Source organism: Suricata suricatta, chromosome 1 (genome assembly GCF_006229205.1).
Source record: "Suricata suricatta isolate VVHF042 chromosome 1, meerkat_22Aug2017_6uvM2_HiC, whole genome shotgun sequence".
Taxonomy (NCBI): Eukaryota; Metazoa; Chordata; class Mammalia; order Carnivora; family Herpestidae; genus Suricata; species Suricata suricatta.
In genome coordinates this window covers 123,544,953-123,568,807 of record NC_043700.1, presented here as the reverse complement: position 1 = coordinate 123,568,807, position 23,855 = coordinate 123,544,953, and the positions used below count along the sequence as shown (strand labels likewise).

Here is a 23,855-nt window from a genome sequence, read left to right as displayed (position 1 = left end):
GACAATGAAGGGTGTAGCAAAATGATGGGATACATGTATATAAAACTCTGATGGTATAGTTTAATCCACAGACAGTATTTCAAGTAGCTAGAAGAATGGATGGAGTAGCCTTTATGCAGCAATCACAGTAATATTATTTTTCTTAATTGTTATTTGATAAGTCTTAAGGAGTCTTAGAAAGCAGAATTTGAGGTTAGGCCTCTGACAGTTTCTGGACAGCAGATATTTTATGGTCCCAATTAAGGGAAGATCCATACCCCTAAAACCTTCAAATGAACTGGGATTCTCTGGGGAGTTACATCCAAAGAAGGCTTGGTGGACTGATAATGAGATACAGAACCTTTAGCCTTGTGATCACAAGGTCATTTGTAAGCTAGAATGGTGGTAACCAAAAGTCGTTATTGGTCAATACCTTACAAGAGCAAAATGAATTGCTTAGCTCAGTTCAGTTTTCATTAGCATTTGAGAGCTATTTGTTACCAGTTATAGATCCAATGAGTGACCCTTTACCACTAAAGTTCACTTGTCTTGAACAGGATCAAGATGTTTTTCACAAACCATAGAAACAAACAAATCTATGTGTTCCATTATTCTGGTTGTTTCTAACACTTTTAGGACAGTCTATTCCCCTGCTTTTACTAAATCTAAGAAAATGGATTTAAAACTTTACACTCTAAGAACAATTTACTTGGACTTTTCAGAATTACTAGTCTGCTCTAAGTCATAGCTATTTGTTTGTATATTTTACAGATAAAGATGCTGTAATGTCTTTTTCTTAGTGTTGAAAACCATGTTTGTGCTATGAAAATTATGCCGTTTCATTGCTCTGTAGTGACAAATTGCTGCCTGGATTGTCTGTGCTGGACCTGCTTGCTCTTTTACTAATGCAAGTCTGTGGGGTTATTCTGTGGTATATCCAAGAACTAGATGCTTTGTACTTCATATAAAAGTTAATTAGGGTTGATACTGATTAATATACCTTAGTTTAAATAACCTCATATTATATATCTCTAATGTGTTAGCAATATACTTGCAGAAGTGAGTGACAAACATTATGAGGAGACAAGATAGTATTAAGGCCAAGTAGTTAGTGGTTCAGAGAAAAATTAGAACTTCTTTCAAATCCTGGTGCTATGACTGAATATTCACCAAGAACCTAATGACCGGCCCAAAAATTGGTAGAAAGATTAGTTACACATAGATCTGGCTTTCAGATAATACAATAGACCATAGGCAAATAGCCGAGAATACTCTTGCTTTATAATCTCAGCATCTAAGAGATTACTTTGCTGAAGCTGATTGAGGGTTTGGGTAATTACTGAAAGAAAGAATGTATGAATGGATGAACTGTTATAACATATTATTTATATGTCCAAAGGGTCTGCTGTGGAACTTTTCACAGATGAGAGAGCTTAACTGAAGCCTGAGAGTCAGAGGTTTTCGATACTTATCATACTTATATTTATCAGTAAATCTTATGAACATCTCTACTAGGAAAACAGCTGTCCTAAATTAGACCAATTTAGTTCTTTATTATCTGCAGCAAATACATTTTTGCACCACAGTAAAAGTAAAAAAAACATTACATATGATCCCACTTTAATTTACTTTTATGTAACTTCATGTTTTCTTCATCCATTATTAACCAAAATTCTGATTATTCATTCCATTAACTGGTTCTGGTAGAAGTTTTGAGAACAAAGCTTAAAGTGAATTTCTTGTATACCTGTATAATTCAATAATTTATAATTTTCATTTTTGTTATTACATATCATCAAGAGTGACTTCAAGTAATGTTTTGGCTGAAGCATATTTGTAAGAATAGGGGTATTCATATATTTTTTTCATAATTCAGTTTGTGATGTGTAAAAGGGCAGAGAACTTGTTAGTGAGTTTGTGTTTATGTGTATGCATGCATATAAGCACTTGAACAAAATTTGATTCTCTGGATGGGACACAGTGGAAAAGAAGTGTCACAAATTTTTTTCTCAATGTCCTTGTGTAGTAGAACAAAATGTTAAGTTCCTTGATTCAGCCTAACCAAACAAAATTCCATACTCCCCATCATCAATGTAAGATTTCTCTTCAACACCAGGAACAAACAGAACATGAGTGGATCTAGGAAAGGAAAGTTACTTCATGTTTTTCTCATGGGTTTTCCTGATAATAATTGCCTGTGTTTTCCCATTTACCCCTAGCTTCGTCAGATAACCTTCACTACCTCCATAGACACATCCTACAGAGGTCACAGATCACACAAAACCTACGGAAACAGGAAATCAAACTTCCTGAGTCCACTACAAAACACAGAATCCTATTTCCTCTACAGATCTCAAATTGGCAAAGCTCTGAAAGTGGATTCAGTGTGGAGCAGCTGTCAAGAAGACTAGAAAGATTGTATCTCCAATTTTCACCTGAGCTTTCTTCCTTCAAACTACTGAGATGAAGGGAGCAGGGCTATTTGTCCTGCTCTCAAGTTTATGGAATGGGGGCTTTGGTCTTACCAACACCACATATACTTGGACTACACCAGAGGATGCAAGCTCCCGGGAGACCATGGCCTCTGCTACAACTCCTCTAAATAAAACGCCGCCAACCCCTCAGATCACATCGGCTGAGATAGCCACAATGCCTGAGACCAGAAGCTCTGAAGATAGTCTTCTAAGATCAACAGTGCCTGCCTCAGAGCCGGGCACACCTCCTGAGGATGTAAGAAACCAAACTCTCCCACCCACAGGGAAGACGGAAGGGGTGCTGAAGTTACAGACGCTTGCCCTTCCAACCAAACTTAGCCTGAAGTTCAATCCAAGAGCAGAGTCAGTGGTCCTTTCCAACTCCACACTGAAATTTCTTCAGAGCTTTGCCAGAAAGTCAAACCAACAGGCACTCTCTCCCGAGTCGGTTGCAGGCGGTGTGGGAAATAGATCCCCACGGGAAACATACCTCAGCCGAGGTGACAGCAGTGGAAGTCAGAAAACCAACAATCAAAAATCAAGCTTTGAAACAACTAGAGGAAAGTAAGAAACATTCTTATCTTTTCTTTTTTCTCTCTAACTATAAAGCCTACTGTTTCACTGTCAGAAAATGTTTTCATGTTCCAGATAAAATTCAATCACATTCAATTAGACAAGGTAATCAAGCATTACTTTGTCTAATGGAGAAAAGATGAACAAAGAAATGCAGCAATTTTGTTTTAATTGAAGTGGTCAAAGTCACTTATAAAGGTGCTTTTACTGGACTACTCACTAACAAACAATATAACACCACAGTGACTGGTAGCTGTTATTGCTAATTGACTCAAGGGTATGTTGGTAGTGCTGAGAACTACATCCACCACATGAAGGAAAAAACAATACAGTTGGGTCGTGAGCAGAACAGAACTTCATCCCATGGATTTTCCAGTGAAAAGAACCTTAAATTATCTCTAGAAAAAAGTATCAACTGTACTTAGAGATTCTACAGCCCGAGGTCCTAGAAAGCCTGAGGTGTTCTTTTGCTAATGCTTTCCATCAAGTCCAAGACTTCTTACTCCTTAGGCTATGCTATTGATAATGGTAGTAGAGTAAACAGTTCCATCCCTTATGGACACAAGGTTGATGCAAAGAAGCCTTGATAAAGTCTTCCATGTTTTCATTTGATTAGCAAGTAATAACAATAGCAAACACTCTATGACATTTGTTCCTACTGTATTGCTCTGAGTGAATATATATATATATATTTCCAATCATTTAATCACTACCATAACTCCACGAAGAAGATTCTGTTATTATTTCTTTCCAGATAAGTTATATAATTTAACCAAGGTCACTTAAAAGTAAATCTCAGGGCAAAGATTCAAACCTAGGTTTGGCTGGCTGCAGTAACATGGCCTTCAACCCTGACATGATACTTCTTCAGCCACAGTATAGGTCTGTTCTCCTAGTTGGGTAAATGAGAGTGACCAGTTTATATCCTTGCCTATGAGCCGACAGAGGCTATCCTTTGCTCCCAGAATAAAGCCCAGATCCTTAGTTAGTCATACAATGCCATCCTGTTCTGGCTTCTGCCCACCCCAGCCTCATCTTCTGTGACTTCCTGGCCAATAAAATTTGCAGTTCTCTGGTCCACATATGCTGTTTTCTAAACCTATCTTTATTCTGGCTAACATCTTCTCATCATCTACTTCCTTTACCCCCAATAGTATTAGCTCCAGAAAGCCTTTTTCAGCTGGTAGGTGGCCCTTCTAACTTTCAGAGAGCTCTCCTTGAATTCTTCTATAACTGTGCTTATAATAGTGTATTACAAGTATAGGGAACTTTGCAATCTCCTTTCTTACAGAGATGTATCTTGAGTGCTAGCATGTCTCTGACTTATAATAAGTACACAATAAATATTTGACAAACTAAATGTAAAATTTACAGATTAATATGTGAATATAAAGAAGAATCTTTCCCAAAGACATATTCTTATTTCTCTACGATGAAATCTGGCTGATTCATTTTAAGATTTTGTTGTTGGTGTATTTGGGGGTTTTGTTTGTTTGTTTGTTTTTTCCTTAATGCTCTTGGAATTTTATAGTGATTCTAAGTAAAAGGAATAGCACTCTTGCTAGGATTTTTCTGGCATATTTTTGTCTCGTTTTGTACTTTCTCTTGTTCTAGTGCTGTAGAAACTCGTGGGTACACCAGAGCTGTGGTTTCCTATTTGGCAGAGTGGTTGTTGGTCAGTGACCAAGCACTTCAAAAAAAGCAGGATAAAAAGGAGCAATTAGAATTAACATATTTATGCATTGAGCAAATATTCGCTGAGGACTTTAAGTGTCCCCAGCATTGTGCTTGTGCTGAGGGTAAAAAGTAAACAAACCCTCCTACCTGTTCTATCCTCGTGGAGTCTCCAGTTCAGTGGGAAGGACACAGGGAGGAAAAACAGTGAATCACAAATGCTGATGGTGAATCCAAATGGTGAGAAACATTCTGAATGAAGCTTGTGAGAATATGTAACAGAGTGAATGGACTACCCTGAAGGCTACTAAGCCTTCCCTGAGAGAATAGTAGGTGAAATGGAAATGAGTGTTGATAGACATCAGTTCCCTACTTAATTTCTCCCACAATCCCAACTCCTGCACACAGGTGCGTGAATCTTCACTATTTCAGTAAATGCTTCATTCCGCAACTAGAAACACTTGATACCTCCTTGATATCTTTCTTTCCTTCCTAGCTTTGATCTAGCCTATCACCAAATCTTCTTAGTACTCCCTCCAGTATATCCTTTCTACCTTCACTCCACCATCCTCTCCCAGCCACCATTATCTACCCCAGACTCCTATCTTGTCCACATGTTACCACTCTCATTTCCTGTAACCCATGTTTCATACAAGTGAGAGATCCCTTAAACTTTTTAGAAAATAATTTGACATATATCATTGTGTAAATTTAAGATATTTAAACTTTTAAGTTGGGTTAATGCCCTTCATTTGATGTAAAATTTTATCTTTTGTGACACATTATTTTGCATAGTAATAAGAAAGAAAAGTATGACATCATTATTTCTTGGGATTTTTAGATTTATTTATCATATATATTATATATATCATGTATTATCTATATCTATATCTATATATATCTTTTGCATACTGAAAATAAAAATGTAAATGAAACTGGTTAAGGCATTTCCAAGGCAATGGCAATAACTACTGTCTTACAACAGTAACTGGATGATACCATTGCTTTTATTTTATTTTATTCTATTAATTTATTACTTTTTATTTTAGAGAAGGAGAGAGAGAGAGAGAGAGAGAGAGAGAGAGAGAATCTTAAGCATGGCTCGTGTGCTTAGTGTGGAGCCTGATAAGGGCTTTGAGCCCATGACCCTGGGATCATGACCTGAGCTGAAACCAAGAGTCAGACACTCAACTGACTGAGCCACCCAGGTGCCCCATGATTTTAAAATCTGTTCTTGGGCACCATCCTACACTGTTGTTGGAAATGTAAACTGATACAGCCACTCTGGAAAACAGTGTGGAGGTTCCTCAAAAAATTACAATAGAACTCCCCTATGACCCAGCAATAGCACTGCTCGGGATTTACCCAAGGGATACAGAAGTGCTGATGCATAGGAGCACATGTACCCCAATGTTCATAGTGGCACTTTCAACAATAGGCAAATCATGGAAAGAGCCTAAATGTCCATCAACTGATGAATGGATCAAGAAGATGTGGTATATATACACAATGGAGTACTACATGCAATGAGAAAGAATGAAATCTGGCCATTTGTAGGAAAGTGGATGGACCTAGAGGGTGTCATGCTAAGCGAAATAAGTCAGGCAGAGAAGGACAGATACCATATGTTGTCACTCATATGTCTAACAGGAGAAACCTAATAAGAGACTATGGGAATGGGAAAGAGGGGTGGGAAAGTTGGGGAGAGGGAATGAGGCAAATCATGAGAGACTTTTGAATGCTGAGCACAAACTGAGGGCTGAAGAGGGAGGGGGAAAATGTAGGGAGGCGATGGTCATAATAAAGAGGGGCACTTGTGGGGAAGAGCACTGGGTGTTATATGGAAACCAACTTGGTAGTAAATTATATAAAAAATAAAATAAAAATAAAAACATAAATAAATAAATAAAAATAAAATCTGTTCTTGATTTCAGAGATACTGTCTTAAAATCTGTGATATTTAGCACTGTGCTCACATGCTGAAGATTACTCAGTAGCTTTCCATTCTAGTTAGAATAAACTCCTAAATCCTCATCATGCATGGCCCACAAGGTCTTGCTTGATACTACCCTTGACTAACTCTATGATCTCATCTTTCATCACACTCCAAGTTCATTCAACATCATTACCTCCAGTCACATTGGCCTTCTGTTTGGGCACTGAACTTGTCAAGTCAATTTGCATCTCAAGGAAACTTTCTCTGTGCTCTTGCTAAAATGCTCTCTTTTTAGTATATAGACATTTCTTTTCCTCATGTAACTTCAGCTTTAATGTCCCTCCTCAATGAGAACTCTGATTATCTAGTATAAACTCACCCTCCTTATTGTTTCACCCTTATTTTTTTTCATGGCATTAACCTGAAATTATGTGGTTTGTTTGTGTAAGCAGTTATGTATTTTCTATATTTTCATAAAAGTACATACATCCCATGAAAATAGAAATGTTGCCTTTCTTATTTACTATTCTATTTACAGCCCACAACAGTGCCAGGAACAGAAAGAGAGCTTAACAAAACTCTGGAAAATTTTGAATTAAAGGCAGAGATCAAAACTAGAGATGTAATTTTGGAAAATATAGAAATATGGACACTTGAATGAAGAGAGTTTTTGGTTTTTGTTTGCTTTTGGGTGTTTTTTTGTTTTTTTGTTTTATTGAAAAGGAGGTGAGAATAAAGCACAAACCAGGCCTAGTCAGAGAGTTTTCTCCTCTTTTTGTTTGTTATTTTATTTTGTTTTGTATACAAAATGGTCACAATTATGGTAAACTGTTAATGAAAGGTGCCAGACAGGAAATGAAAGTTGAATACTGAACAAGAGGGAACATTTCATTTACTGAGTTTAATGGCCTTTCTTTTAAAACTGTATTTATTTATTCTTTTCCTATTGGCTATATAACTTGCTTTATGTACAAATAGGCAGCTTACTTTAAATAAATTATGATTTATATATAATATGTCTAAAATGGTAAGTTCTACAAATCTTTTTCTAGACCACTTGTAAATAAAAATTACAAACACCACATTTTTAAAAAACGATGTTTAAAATTACAAAAACTAACCATTAAATTAATTCGATCATACTCTGCATTTTTCTACTTATCTCTGTGAATTTTGAGCAGGTTTTGGATATGAAAAGTCTGATAATTAAATGTATATGTTGTCTCAGGTCACTGAGATGGCTGTACTAAAATAACACAGACTGGATGGTTTATAAATGACAAAAATTTATTTCTCATAGTTCTGGAAGCTGGGCATCTGAGATCAGGTTGCCAGCATGGGTAAGTGAAAGTCCTTTTCAGGGTTGCTAGTTTTCAAACATGATGGAGGGAGTGAAGGATCTCTTTGGGGCCTCTTTAAATTTTTTTAAATGTTTTATTTACTTTTGAGAGAGAGAGAGAGAGAGAGAGTGAGCAGGGGAGGGTCAGAGAGAGAGGGAGACACATAATTGGAAGACAGGCTCCAGGCTCTGAGATAGTTATCAGCACAGAGCCTGACGCGGGGCTCGAACTCAGAAACTGTGACATCACGACCTAAGCGGAAGCTGGACGCTTAACCAACTGAGCCACCCAGGTGCCCCTCTGAGGCCTCTTTAACAAGGGCATTAATCCCATCAAGAGGGCACTGCAATTTCCCAATGGCCCCAGACCCAATTTTATCATATTGGGCATTTGGATTTCAACATACAAGTTTGAGGGAGACACAAACATTCAATCGGTGTCATGTGTATTTTGCAAAGTTATTATCTGACCTAATAGCATCCAAAGGAAATTTTTGTCACAGGCTATAAAATTATCAAGAGGAACGCACCATTATTTCCCTGGGAAATTAATGTATCTCCTAGATTACTGCCAGTGAAAACTGATACTAGTATATTCTGTATCTTAATTTTTTCTCATTAATTATCTCCTTTTTATCATTCCTTTGATATTTTCCTCACTAAATTACTGCTGAATATATAAATATATATCAAAGCATACGTGTTGGAATTTAACAAGTGGTTATACAGTCTAGGTGATTAAATGATAAATTTTTGTATTTCCACACATTTTGTTTTTTACAATATGAAAATATTATTTTAAACATTTATTATTTAAGAAGAAATGCTAAAAGAACAACTGGATTTTAAAAAAACAGTTTAAAAGAATCCAGTTTATAAGAACAACTGGGTTAAGTGTGTAGTTAAGCATCATAGCATGTTAGCCTGCCTTTTCTGAGGCTTTCTGGTGTGCTCACCGGGAGAGCCTGACACCTACTGGAATAGAAACAGTCCACAATGTCCCCGAATAGGCTGAAGTCACAGTGTGGGGAAAAGAAACAAAAAATAAAATAAAATAAGGTAAAATAAAACACTTATGAAAAAAATTATATTTAAGTAACTTTAAGAACTGTTACTTATGTATATATGTTCTACATTTCTAATTCAATGTATCTTTTAAAAATGTACTATCATTAGCTTTAAGATTTAAAAAGTAGGTTGGATCAAAAAGCAAACTCCATATATGGTCTCTGGGATGGGAACACATTCAGTTAATTCTCCTAAAATTTTACACTGAAATTATTTTATATATATATACACATATATATACACATATATATGTATATGTATATAATAGTTTCTGACTCTGAGGCCCTGTACAATTATCATCACCAAAAACTCATTTATATTTACCATACTGTGCCCAGTATGGAAGGCAAATTAATGATGCCTGACAAAGACTCTAACTGCAAAAGTTGGCATACAAAAAAAAAGTTTATTTTTATTTTATTTTTTTTAATATTTTATTTATTTTTGATACAGAGCATGAGAGAGGGAGAAGCACAGAGAGAAGGAGACACAGAATCTGAAGCAGCTTCCAGGCTCTGAGCCAGCTGTCAGCACAGAGCCTGATGCGGGGCTTGAACCCAGGAACATGGGATCTGACCTGAGCCGAAGTCGGAGCCTTAACCGACTGAGCCACCCAGGCACCCCAAAAAAGTTTCTTTTTAAAACCTAAATTAACCAAAAACTTAAAATATCAGAATATAAGAAATTCCACATGATCTGAGTTTGGATGATTGCCTTCAAATTTTGTTTTAAATATTTATTTATGTGATTTTAAAAATAAAACTAATACTTCTATCCAAGTTCAAATATTTTGTAGAATTTTGAAAAAATGGACTTCTACTATGAAAGGTACTTCTACTAAAATAAAATGGATCACAAACTTAAGTTTTGTTTGTTTGAAAATAAGTTATTTTCTTAAGGAGATTAGTGTCTAGATGAAATTACCTTTGGACTAATTGTCAAAACTAAATATAAAAGCTTAATGTTTCACTCAAGTGTGATTTATATATCAAGAATCTTTTTACTAAATCTAAAGACTTACCTTCAATTTCTATTATTTCTTCTTTCATATTGTGTACATTTCCTTTGGAGTATTTTCTCATTTGTCACTGGTGAACTCATGTCTCTCATGAATTCTAGTCTCTCATATTAATAATTTGATAATGGTGTTCTTCTTATAGTTTGATTAGAAAATAAAGACTTGTAGGGGCGCCTGGGTGGCTCAGTCGGTTAAGCATCCGGCTTCGGTTCAGGTCATGATCTCACGGTTCATGGTTTCGAACCCCGCATAGGGCTCTGTGCTCACAGTTCAGAGCCTGGAGCCTGCTTCGGATTCTGTATCTCTCTCTCTCTGACCCTCCCCTGCTTGAGCTGCCTCCCTCTGTCTCTCAAAAATAAATTTAAAAACATTAAAAAATTTTAAAAAAAGAAAAGAAAGACTTGTATAAAATAAAGCTTTCATAATATTTGGGAAGTATTGATGATCATAATTTTTTAAGACTATAGAAACATTTTGCATAGATATCTATCTATCGAGATATCTATATCTGTGTATCTATTCCTCCCTAATTATTGACACACAAAAAATTAGGCTTGCTAGGATATCTTGCCTTTAAAAATAAATTACTTTTTACTAATTTATATGAGAGAAAGAGACAGAAAGAGAAGGAGTTGATTACATATGTTACTGAGTTGAGAAATGAGCAGGTTGGATTTGTAAAAGTAGTAAACACTTGTCATTAAAACACATGACTACTTTTGATATATTTAGAATATGTATATCTCAGTTATCACTGAATTTGGATTTGGTAGGGATTTAATTGCTATGTATTTGAGGGGTTTAGTGTTCAATGATGTATGTATTTTCATAATTTCACTGTTAATAATGCTCAGTCTTAGATAGGTTTTGTTGGGATGTATTTCCATACAATATTCATCTTATAATCAAACCAAAAGTGTTTCTCATAAGATAAATCAGTGACAGCATGAATGAACTATTTTCTTGTGAAGATTAATTAATATTTTTATCTATAAATTAAATCCCACGTGCAACTTAGTCCTGTCTCTGAGGCATTTATGAATTCATTAATACATGTATATATTTTTATCATTTGTAATTTTTAGTCACCTTTACTTACAAGGTAAAGACTGATTCTCAAGTCAGGGAGGCATAGGTGGATGTTAGGTGAGGTGTGGGAAGCTGATAGACTTACAAAATAATTCTCTTTCTTTGAGAATGTTTTAATTTTCAAACATAGTCATGTCTACTTTGGTTTCATTTTCCTAAGGAAATGACAGGAGAGAAATTCAGAAAGACCTTTCAATTCATAATGTCTCTCCAAACATAAACTCTTCTCCAGCTTCTTAGAAAAAACTTACATACCATTGGGTAATTTGTGGTGGGGCTCTGTTGGTTTACCTTGATGTCTTGTGACTATCCTCAGGACCTATTATTTTCATATTATTGTGTCAATTCAAGCCACAGATTATCAGTATGCAAGTTTTAACATTCAGCCTTTTGTGAATAGGATGGCAAGAAATTTATTAATATGAGTTTTAAGGACTAGTATAAATGGACAATGTTAACTAGTAGATTGTTGTCTTTTATTTAGCATAGAAAATATTCATTGTAGTCATTATTTAAATGAATCTTTTTTTTTTTTTTTTTGCTTCAGTCCACTCTTGGTTCAGGATAAAAATGGATATGATTGAGTCACGGTTTGGTCAGGATACATTTCAAATGGCAAATCACTAATTAATGAGATTTTTTTTTTTAATTTTATCTTTTTACTAGCTCCTTGAAAGACTGGGTTTCTAAAACATTTCAATCTAAAGTACAATAAATTGTTTCTTTACAATGCTCCTCTTAGTTCATTACCTACAAGATTTCAACTTGTGCAAGTCAAACTAGAATCCTTTCTCTACCTTCTATTCTGTATGGTCTGCAAACTAGACTGGTATTTATAAGGAACCGACGCGGCCTGCTTTCCCCTAGCACAGACCTTTTACCTATTAACTTGGAAAATCCAAAGAATCAATACAAGCTTTTTTCAGTACATGTTGCCGCACAAAAAGAAACAGTGTTATTACCCTTAAAGAGAATCCCAAATGCAGTCTGCTGTTTGGAGGGTTATGACCCCATGGAAGGCTAAACACTTCAAAGTGACTGCTCTCGATCCACCATAATCAGTCTGGAAAGGTACAAAGGACTTCTAGATTTAAGCAAAATGCTTGTCTGGGATCATTACATTTGCCTTTATACTGCCTGTCACCATTTTATCATGTTTAATTTTCTAGTCTTGAATTTACGTTTTCCGATAATTTGGTTTTAAATTTTCTATTTACACTTTTAACATCCCTTAATAAGCTTATTTCATCAGTAGCGTAAACCTAATTACAAGTCACACCAGGGGCTCTTAGGCTGTGGATAGTTCTTCCAATTTACACTGGATCAAAGATTGCTGGGCCATGAGCAATCTGCTGGTCTGCTTTTTGTCTACTAAACTCTTTTAGTCATGAGATTGTTTTACTATTTAGGAATTTAAAAGATCTCTGCAGGAAACACTGATTTATCCTCATAAACAATATCTATATCTATCTATCATCTCACTATCTACCACCTTTTTCCCAAAGCCCGGAGTATGTATGGGTGATGGTACCTTTTTTCCTGCCTTAAACACAACCACCAATAGTCATGCAGCCATTGTTTATGTGGCCGACTAGTTAACTGCTTCTGTTGAAGTTAGTCATTCTCTGTAATTAGGGTAGTAAGCGAATTTGCAAACACTACATATATTTTAGACCACTTGAGTTTATGTTCATTTATGCTTTAATATTTTTCTTCTGTACTTCAGTTTGGATGGTTTCTTGTGTTCTGCCTCCAAGTTCATTGATCCTAATGCCTGGGGTCCAAACTTCTGTTAAACCCAAATCTAGTCAATTTTTATTAATATATTGTGTATTTTTGTTCTACTTAATGTTTTCTTTTGGGATTTGCCATAAATTGATTCACTATGCTCATTTTGTCCTTTGTGGTCTTGAATAGGTTTAAGTAACTATTCTAGTCATCGGTTGCTAATTCAACATCTGTGCCATCTCTCTTTTATTTTTTCGTTGGATTTTTACTCATGTATTGGTCCTAGATTCCAGCTTCTTCACATATGTAGTTTTTGTTGTTGTTCATTTTTTATGCTGGGCTGCTATGTTAGGAACAGATTTTGTTACCTTCCAATAAAGAGCACTGACCTCTGATCTGGCATGGAGTTATTTATATCAAGGACTTTTTAAAGGCTTTTTTGAAGTGTGTCTAGATTATCCTTACCTTCCTGGATGCAGTCTTTGTTGGGTTCAGACAAATGCTCAGATGTTTAATGAGAACTATCCTCTTTGGCTGCTCAGAATTCCCCACAACTGGGTAAAATCTGGAATCTCTGTTCAGCTCCTGCAGCCTTACAAAACTTGGTCTCCAGTGGCCTTGTGTAAACTACTCTTTGCAAGCACAGCATGGTATCAACCCAGTATTGACTTCTAAAATGGCATCTCTGTCCCTCCTCTCATCTTATTCACTTTATCCACACATTCCAGCCATCTCAGTAGCCCCAAACTCAGATCTCTGTTTCATTCACCCAGTGCTCTCTTTCTCTTTAGGCATCCCCACCTTTGTGATGCAGTTTGAAAATTGTTTGGAGGCAGAAAACTAGATTCAGTATGGAATGCATATCATGTTGTTCCCTTTTTTCAAAAAATAATATCACTGCATTGACTGTTGTTCAACATCTAAAAATTATTTTGTTATATAGCTTGTCCAGCTTTATAGATTTTTTTTTTTACCAAGGGAAAGTAAATCTGATGCTCTATAATGGCCAGAGCCAGAAATTTCTAAAATTCATGTTTTAGGTTTATTACATAAACAATAGGATAAGCGTATTAAGTGTGTATCAAAGTAAGGTTTGACTTAAAAGTGCACTAAATCTGTAGATTAACTTGAAGAGAATTAGTATGTTTAAATTGAATGTTCGTATCCATTAACAGGATTTATTGGATTTTCTTTCAAGTCTTTCAATAAAGCTTAAAAGATATATATTAAATCTTACACTTCTTTTGTAGGGTTTAATAAGAATAATGTTACTTTTGCTATTGTAAATAGTATTTCTTTTACTTTTTTTGGTACATTGAACTATAACTGATCTTAACTATGTGACTATTCCTTTTTATTATAAAAATTTTATATTGATCTTAATTACGTGGCAGAACTCCTATAATCCTTTGCATTTAGACTCATATTGTCTTTATTCACAATCATATCATCTGCTACTAGTAGCAGTAATTTTTTCCTCTCTTTGATTATTAGAGCATGTTCTTATCTGGTTTTGTCTTACTGCACATTGTCTACCAGGAATAAGGGACCAAGTATGAGTCTCCAATCTAAGTACTAATTTGATATTTGACATAGGACAATCTTCTATTTTGACTTAACTTAGAGCTGAACAATATAGGTTCCGGGTTTAAGTCTTATTTATTCTCAATTTACTTTGATCTTATAGTGTTTCTTTACATATGTACAGAGTATCTACTCCACAATACCAACAGCCATAGAGGTCTATTAAAATAATTTTAAGGAAAAGAATTCTTTTTGATGATTTTTTTTCTGAAAAAAATGATCTCTTCCTTAGGAATTGGTGTGCTTATGTACATACCAGATTATCTCCCACAGTGATACTAGACAACCAAGTCACTTATCTTCCAAATGGGAGAGGGCCGTGTGGCTGGACCAGAGGATCCTGCCCTCAGAGGTATGTGATATTGTTTGAAAATAGCCATTGCTTATGCTGTATTCATGTGTGTCCTGGAATACGTAGAGAAAGCTAATCATCCCAAGTACATATGTTTCATAGGGTCATCACATTAAATTAGATGAATGATCTTAGGTAAGTTAAAATGCAGATACTAATAATACATGCCTCATTGGGAGTCTTTAGATTATGTGAAACAGTGCAGTAATAACCTTAGCCTACTGACAAAGTCTTCAACAACTGTCAACTCGAGTGCTTATTTCCATTTTTACTATTTCTATTATTTTTATTCTATAACCTGATCAGTAATCCTGTCTTTTAATTCTTATGAAACTCATACACAGTTCTAAAATTTTATTGATAATTTCCCTTTCATACTAGTTCAGAGAAAAGTCCATAACTTGGCAAGCCACGAATTTCAATAATGCACAATAAAACAACTAAGTAGGGCCTTTCTTTATACGTATATTTTAATGATTCATGTTTAATCATTCATTTTTTTAAAAATCTATTCAAGACATTTAAAAACTGTCCTCAAATGTGAGGCTGAGTAATTGACAAATTCTCTGAATTCATACACTCACAGTAGCTTATCTGAGAGTATTTCAGAAGACACTGAAATAAAACTAAAATTATTATTCAGGCCATGATGGCTCATGTTATGCAAATTGTCATACAAATAACTCAGGCAATGAATCTGACACATTGGCAATCTGGAACAGTGCATGGTAAGGATTGTAAAATCAAGGTGTTTCCTACTTCCCAGAGGAATAGCTAAGGTTCATGGTCCAGAGAGCTAAGCACATCTTAGGGATTTGGGAGAGCTGAGCTCCAGTTCTGCTTTCAGCATTTACTCCCTTTGTGGCAATTTCCTTGTCCATATGAGAAACAAAGAATGCATTGTTAATTCCTCAGTAATGAAAATATTACCATAGTAACCTCTATTATACTGCCCTTCTGAGTTCAAAGTGAGTTTTTTTCTTTCTCTTTTTAAACAAACCAGAAATGCATATCTTTATTCTCATCTTTTATCTTTCTCTACCTTTGAATGGATCTCTCCATTTTTTCACTATTTCAGTATATATGCAATATTTGTTATTTTTTCTTTTATTATGTCTATATGCCACATATACCACAGATCCAGTTTGCTAAAGCAGGGACATTGACTCCAATAATAATGCAACCAGCTGTGTGGATTCATCTTAATAAACTCTAAAGAGTTTAAAGGCTGTTTTTCCAAACAGCCTTCCTTTCAATTTGGCTTTAGCTATTGGAGTGGAGATAGTTCACTGGACAGAATTTTATTCACTGAATATAATTTACTGAAATAAATGCAAGTGAATGTTTAACCTAATTTTTTTTGAGATGGAAAGAATCTTATATCTCATTTTAAAGTTGAGGAACAAACTTACACATATTGAATTACCCTTCAAGTCGTAGCAAGTCTCCTAAAGCCCAGTCAGTTACAGTATGTTTTCTTCCACATGATCAGGGTTTACCCATGAAATTGACTATTGTTGTCTCCACAAAGTTGCATGAAACAAACTCTAGATAATAAGAGGGGACGCTAACCCATGCCGTGTGGAATAAAATCCCACCCGGGTCACTTTTAGATATGAGACTTTGAGCAAGTTATTTTATCTCTTTCTTCCACAGATTCTTCATCAGCACTACAGAATAATAATAATATTTTGCACATTTAAGTTTATTTTATTTTTTTGGGAGACAGAGACAGTGAGTTGGGGAGGGGTAGAGAGAGAGGGAGACAAGGATCCCAAGCAGGCTCCGTGCCACCAGTGCAGAGACCTATGAGGGGCTCAAACCCATGAGACCATTAAATGATGACCTGAGCTGAAATCAAGAATTATATGTTAACTGACTGAGCCACCTAGATGCTCCTTAGAGTAAGTTTTAACATTGGTTTAGTTAAAAGTATTATCAAGGGAAAAGCTCTACTATGTTTAGAAAATGTAATGATAAGTAGAAACTTAAAATCCCAAACAGCATAACTCTTAATGCTTTTTATAACGTATTTAAAGATACCTAAGTTTAGCAATAATGATGATGAAGATTGTAGCATTAATAATAACAGATAACATTTAGTGAATGTTTATTATATTTTGGGCATTGTCTCCAAAACTTTATCCCGACTGATAATTTAATGAGAGACAAATAATCCCTCTCCTCTCTAGATCTCAGAAGATACCAAATCCTGTCTACAGGATGCAACATAAAATTGTTACCTCATTGGAATGGAAGTGCTGTCCTGGATTCAGTGGAGCAAACTGTCAGCTAAAAGGTATATGCTAATAGTAATTTTATAATCACAATTAGAAGCATAAAACTTCCGAAGACTAAGCAGCTGATTCCAGTGAAGAGTTGTATTTTCCCTTTTGAACCAAAGTTAATTAACAACAGCTTCCTAACTTAGTGCCTCGCTCAGCACCCTACATCTCTTAATGAGATTTCTCATATATTTTCATATCATTATGTTAGTTTTATAGCACCAGTAAGTGGAGATCTGACTATTTAGTTGTTCTATTATTTTTTTAACTTTTATTTATTATTATTTTTTAATAGTTTATTGTCAAATTGGTTTCCATACAACATCCAGTGCTCTTCCCCACAAGTGCCCTCCTCCATCACCACCACCTCTTTCCCTCCCTCCCCCTTCAACCCTGGGTTTATTTTCAGTATTCAATAGTCTCTCAGGTTTTGCGTCCCTCTCTCTCCCCAACTCTCTTTCCCCCATCCCCTCCCCCTGGTCCTCCATTAGGTTTCTCCAGTTCTCCTGTCGGTGCAAACATATGGTATCTGTCCTTCTCCGCCTGACTTATTTCGCTTAGCATGACACCCGTATATTCCTGGGAGGGCAGAGAAATAAGGAGAGACACAGAATCCAAAGTAGGCTCCAGGTTCTGAGCTGTCAGCACAAAGCCCGATGTGGGGCTGAAATCCACAGACTGCAAGATCATGACTTGAGCCAAAGTCAGACGCTTAACTGACCACCCAGGTGCCCCCTTTTTTAAATTTTTTAACTTTTTTTTTGTTTTTATTGAGAGACAGAGAGAGAGTATGAGCATCACTTTTTCTTAACTGTATGCTATGGAAGCATGCCTTATTTAAATATCAGAAATCCTAATTTTATACTTTTAAATAATCATTAGGAGTGATCCTATATGATAATAAAACTAACTTCTAGTTTTGTTCTAGTTTAATTATTTGAAATAATGTCTATGGATGAAATTCAGTTTTAAAGAATATACAAACATAGCATGAATAATTGTGCTTTCTTTCCCCTTAAATCCTAATAGAGACATTTTATCAACTGTAATTTTAAGGATTTTCTGGTGGCAAGGCTAATCAAACACACGGTAACCTGCTGTGGCCTAACATCCATGTGGCTATTATTTTGCTTTTGGCTTTAAACAGGTTTCCTTTGAAAAATAAGATATGGCATCAGCATACATATTTTAAATGAATGAATATTACAAGAAAGACCATTTGCAGTGGTGAGGAATTCAATCAGCAGCATGAGAGACTGTGATTAAAAATTAATGTAAGTGTGGAGAAAGCATTATGATTCACATCTTGAAAAAAGCAAGTTGTAATAAAAAAAGCTCTAGGAAACTTGCAGTTTTGCTAGGGATATTATGTGTGGTTTTTCCAGCCCATTCAGTGAGAATCTGTAGGCAAATTCGACTATAATACTAATTGTTCTGGATCTGGCCTGAATTTCAGAGAAGGTATAAAAATTTAAGACATTTTCAGGATATAGTATGAATATGTACTTCATTTATAATCAAGCAAAATAAGCTTTTAAATACAATATCATCTATACCAAAGGTATTTAGAAATGAGTCAATTTAGCATATTCTAAAGAAGTTCAAATATGACTTTGCTTTCAAATGATTCCTGATTTCTGGGAGGTACACAGACATATTCACAGTAGCAAAACATTTTTGTTTTTAGTCTCCAAATAGCAGATGGTTAAAAGTTCTGAACAGTATTAGAATTATATTTCTAAAGTCTAAGATTAGTTCTTATATTTCTCTTTTTCTATGAAGATATCCTTATATCTTAGGAATGTTAATTCCATTATTATTTTTAAGAGATTCAAGGGTTAGTTCACAGTATACCTGTCTAGAAATTTAGAATGTCATTACACACCCTATTGCACATAGAGGATGTTGATATGCGGCAGAAAGCAAAGTCTTTATGTCAAAGAATGTCACGGGCTGCAGCTGATAAGAAGTGTTGTTGCTTCACACTTGGTCCTTTTATACCTACTAATCGATTATTAATCACTAAGGTGGACTACATCTGTGAGGAAAAGAACCATAGAATTCCAGTACCATAAATGCACCCACAAGAAACAAGGCTAGGTGACAGTTTTGAATAACTACCGTGTACTATAATTCCCTTAATATTATACATGAAATATCTGAATTGAATTCAAATAGTTTAGCTCTGATTGTTTCATGACATCTCATGTTCTATTTGGAAGCCTCCTGTAGGTATTTTTAATACTAGACTTACAAGTCATTATCTTGAATCCTCATTAACAAAAATGTCCAGGAACAGATCTGTCTATGACCTTCTGTCACAATACTATAATTAGAATTACTCATAATTCAAGCATCTGCTGATTAAGCTGTTGTGGAAAGGTTACCTTTCTTTTGAAAGGAATAATTTCTCACTGCACATATGCCCATGATGTCATGTTGTATCATCAAGTCAATATAACTGTGACTCCAAAACACCCTACTCTTGCTCTCTATGATATTCTGACCATCCTACTCTTCACTTTTATTGCAGAGTATAAAAGCTGTTCAATTCTTTATTAATGCATTTGATGCACTGGTGGTATCAAGAACTACTGAGTCCCTTTGTCCCTTGAATGCATCTTCATTATATCATCTATCCTAGTTTCCTCCTTCTTTCCTTTCTTCCTTTTTTCCTTTCTTTGTTTCCTTTTTTTTTTTAACACATTTTCCCCTGCTGATTCCTCCCCCTTTATGTCCAACTCTCCCTCTTATCACACTTTATGTTTGTGCCAACAGCTCTTCCTCTTATACGGAAGGGAAAATTGTCAGGTTTCCTTTGACAACACTCTCCACGCTGTCTCATTTAAGAAGCAGCCCCAAATATGGCAGGACTCATCAGTGTGGCTCATCCGTTCTTCAAATGTCTTCAGAGCCCTCAAGGGTTTAGAATAACCTGGTCATGTAGCTATTGTGATAATTACTTCAGAGCTAGTGCTTCACATCAGGAGATTACTCTATTCATAGAAAATATGTAAATACTACATACATTTTAAAAATCCTTACTTTCCCAAAAGTTTCATCCCCACAAATGAAATAAATTTCATGATACAAAAATAACAATTTCTGTTTCATTTAGATTGCAGTAGGGAGATATTTTTAAACATACAGGGGAGATCCAAAGATCTGGAATAAAATGGAACAGCTAGCAACTGTACTCTCTTTTATTTCTCCTCCTCTACTTCTCTACCTTCTTTTTCTTTCTCTTCTCACCCCTTTATAGCTCCATTTCCAACCTGTTAGAAAGGGGTGTTGTGGGGGCGGCCCCTGGGTGACTCAGTTAAACGTCAGATTTCGGGGCAGGTCATGATCTCTCAATTCATAGGTTCAACCCCGGCATCAGGCTCTGTGCTGACAGCCTAGAGCCTGGAGCCTGCTTCAGATTCTGTGTCTCCCTCTCTCTCTGCCCCTCCCCCACTTGCTCACGCGTGTGCGCACGCGCGCGCTCTCTCTCTCTCGCTCTCCTCTTTCTCTCTCAAAAAATAAATAAACATTTAAAAAATTAAAAGAAAAAAGAATGAGGTATTGTGATTCAAAATCAATGAGGCAACTTTTCCTGTTGTTTTATTCTACAATATGCTCCTTATAATATTACTGAACTTCTATATATGCTCATTTTGCTACAATATAGATAATCAAAATTCTGGTAAGAAAAGTTCTAGATTAGCTTATTAAATATATTAGTCATACTATCAAAAGGAAACCAATTTTTTAAAAGCCTATACAAATAGAAAGTTGTTAGGGAAAAAAGGAAGAAGTATTAAGTCCAAGAGCAAAGTAGTGGTTTTGATATATTTTACATTTGTTATACGTTTTTGAGGATCAAAGAGTTTGTCTTCAGAAAGGAACCTGATTTTGTGATGTGGGATCCAAGGCATTTTTTCAGAATGTGAGCAACAATTTACTTTTTAAACCATTTTTATAGAATTTGCAATAATGTGCTTTTCCAGTAGATGTCTCTAAAATGTTCTGAAGTAAAACAAGGAAATTGTGGCTTGCTCTAATAATACAAAAGACAGGAATGTATATTCAAATAATGTTAGATTAGAGAGGAGAAAAGAAAAGCTTCTTTGTAAATCTGTTTTAAAAGAAATCCAGTTAGCTCTAGTCAGATCCTTCATATAGGAAAATGGTATTTTATGAAATTATGTTTTATAATACATATCACAGATATTATGAATGCTGAAAAATACAATTATGCAGTTATTGAAATAAACGGATCCCTGACATTTGTTATGAATATATGAAAATATTTAATTTTACAAATGATGTGAAATCGTTCAACAAATTTTATAAACTATTGTAACCAGCATTTTAAATATGGAACTTCTCCAGTAAAATTATTTTAAAATATTGCCTCAATTAATATAAATACTTAAAACAGAAAAAAAATATATATTTCTTATATATTTGCATATCCAATTCATCCCAGGGTGGTTAATACTTTCTCCTTTAAGAAAAAGCATTCCCTCCTATAAGCATCTTGCTCATTTATGACACATTTAGTCACAAGACACCATGTACCTTAAGTCTTTGTTGCACCAAGTTGCTTTCTTTGATTTAACTCCCAAATCTCAGTAAATCTTTCTGTATGTACTGAACATCACCACGTAAGCATTCACCTGACATCACAGGATCAGCAGACAACTGTCGGATAGGAAGGTTTCTGGTACCAAGAGCAAGCTTCCTTATTACAGAGTTGCCATTAATGACTTCCTCCATAAGCCTTAAAGGTCGGAAGAAGAAAACAAAACAGAACAAAACAAAACACTCGTAGACAACACCTGTCTAATAGACGGAGGAAGAGGAGGAGGGGGTGAGGGTTGGAGGAGAAGGGAAAGGGAAGGGAAGGGAAGGGAAAGGTAGGGAGGGAATAGAAAAAAAGAAATCTGATTTTTAAAATTTTTTTAATGTTTATTTATTTTTGAGAGAGAGTGGGAGAGAGCACAAGAGTGAGGGGGCAGAGAGAGAGAGAGCGGAGACACAGAATCCAAAGCAGGCTCCAGGCTCTGAACTGACAGCAGAGAGCCCGGCGTCTGGCTCATACCCAAGAACTGTGAGATCATGACCTGAGCTGAAGTCGGACGCTTAACCGACTGAGCCCCCCAGAGGTCACCATATTGCATTTTTTTAAAAATCTGAAGTCCATAAAGCTCTTTAAAAGTTTTTTGACTTAAATAAATGTCCTTCTGTCCTAGCACCTATCTCTCAGAAAGGACCAAGAAAAAGAGACTTAGAAATCTGCCCTATAGAACAAAGCAAAGGTCTGTGCTGAAGTGCAAGATAAGATTGCCTGGGAACCTGAGAATTCATAGCAGTCCTTGTGGTAGGGAATATGTTTGGGAAGACAGAAAGATTGCTACATGGAAAAATAAAAGAGCATCGATCAAGCAGGGCCTTTATCACAGGAAAGTAACTGACTCCTCTTGTGAGAGACACTATCAGCATTCTCTGTGGGCTAAATCCTATGCAATAAACTGGAATGAATGCAGGTATTGAACTCCAGTCAACAAACAGAGCTAGGAAAAGATACCATAATCCACTGAATTTGTTAAACAGGAATTTCAAGTTTTTAACAGCCTTGGGAGGGACCATATCCAATGAACTCCAGAGAAAAGAGGTTCATATGACAATCAGACCTCAAGGATCTTTGTGCAATGGTTAGTAGTTGTTTCTTTTATTTACGAGTACAATTTTCTCACCTAGTTCCTCTTAATTAATTTAAAAATAATTATAGCTAAGAGCAAATGGAAAGTTTCACATCCACATATGCACACATGTGGAATCACATTAGATTTTGTCATTTGATATTTAAAGTATTTTTCCATTTACATTTTATTTCAAATAGATCTTCTTAAAACTTGACAAAAATATGGAGAGCATTTCATTTTTCTTCACGTATATTGTTTTCATATAATGAGGGGTGAATAACTGAGGATTAGTACACAAGAGAACTAAAGGCTTTCACTTGATACTTCTATGTATTATTCTTTGTTCCTTTCAATAGCTTTTTTTTCTTTTTCTCTGACAGTTTTATTTTCTTTCTCTTCTATTTGTCACTGATTCTAAAGTTCTTTTTTCTTGAATCTTTAGTTTTTATTTCTAATCTGTTGACTTTCTCTAGTATGTCACTTTCTATTCCCTTGTTTACAATGTAGTTAATAGCATTTTTTCCAGATGGCATGAATGTTATTTATCTGAAATTCTTTTGACCCCAAAGGCAATAGAAAATCAGACTTGAGTGCTCTTCATTTACTTCCTTTCTCTTTTTCCCCCTTTACCTTTTATTCAGATTTGCTTTTACTTCTTGCACATTTAGGATCTTGCCTGGGCCAGGCGGTACAGAGAGAACTGTGATAATGAAGAAACCCCAGTCAGATATGACCCTAGAAGACTTAAAATGCCCTCTCCTTCCTCTTGTAGAAGTGTGTGTGTGTGTGTGTGTGTGTGTGTGTGTGTGTGTGATTTTCTAATTTACCAATCCTTCTCAAATGAGGAAGGATACTAAGTGAAGTAATGCTGTAATCGCCACATTAAATACGCAACATGTAACACTCATGGAGATGAAGTGAGCTGCCTTCATTAGGATGTAATAAAACAATTTAAAATAATGCTTTACTATTTATAATTAAGCTTTAGCAAAGTATTTTGAACTCCTAGAAATGAACCCTTTATCAAATGCATTTGAGATTTTTATTGCAGTTACCCACCTCCAAG

The 23,855-nt window shown here is 35.4% G+C and overlaps 1 protein-coding gene across 1 annotated transcript in view; it reads left to right on the top strand.

Moving 5' to 3' along the window:
• The first annotated feature begins 2,442 nt into the window (after positions 1–2,442).
• MMRN1 (multimerin 1) overlaps positions 2,443–23,855 on the top strand; it is a 54,440-nt gene continuing 33,027 nt past the window's right edge. Inside the window, exons 1-3 of the mRNA XM_029923674.1 lie at positions 2,443–3,017; positions 14,695–14,814; positions 17,007–17,113. Of these exons, the coding sequence (XP_029779534.1) occupies positions 2,443–3,017; positions 14,695–14,814; positions 17,007–17,113 (802 nt within the window). The remainder of the gene's footprint in view (positions 3,018–14,694; positions 14,815–17,006; positions 17,114–23,855) is intronic.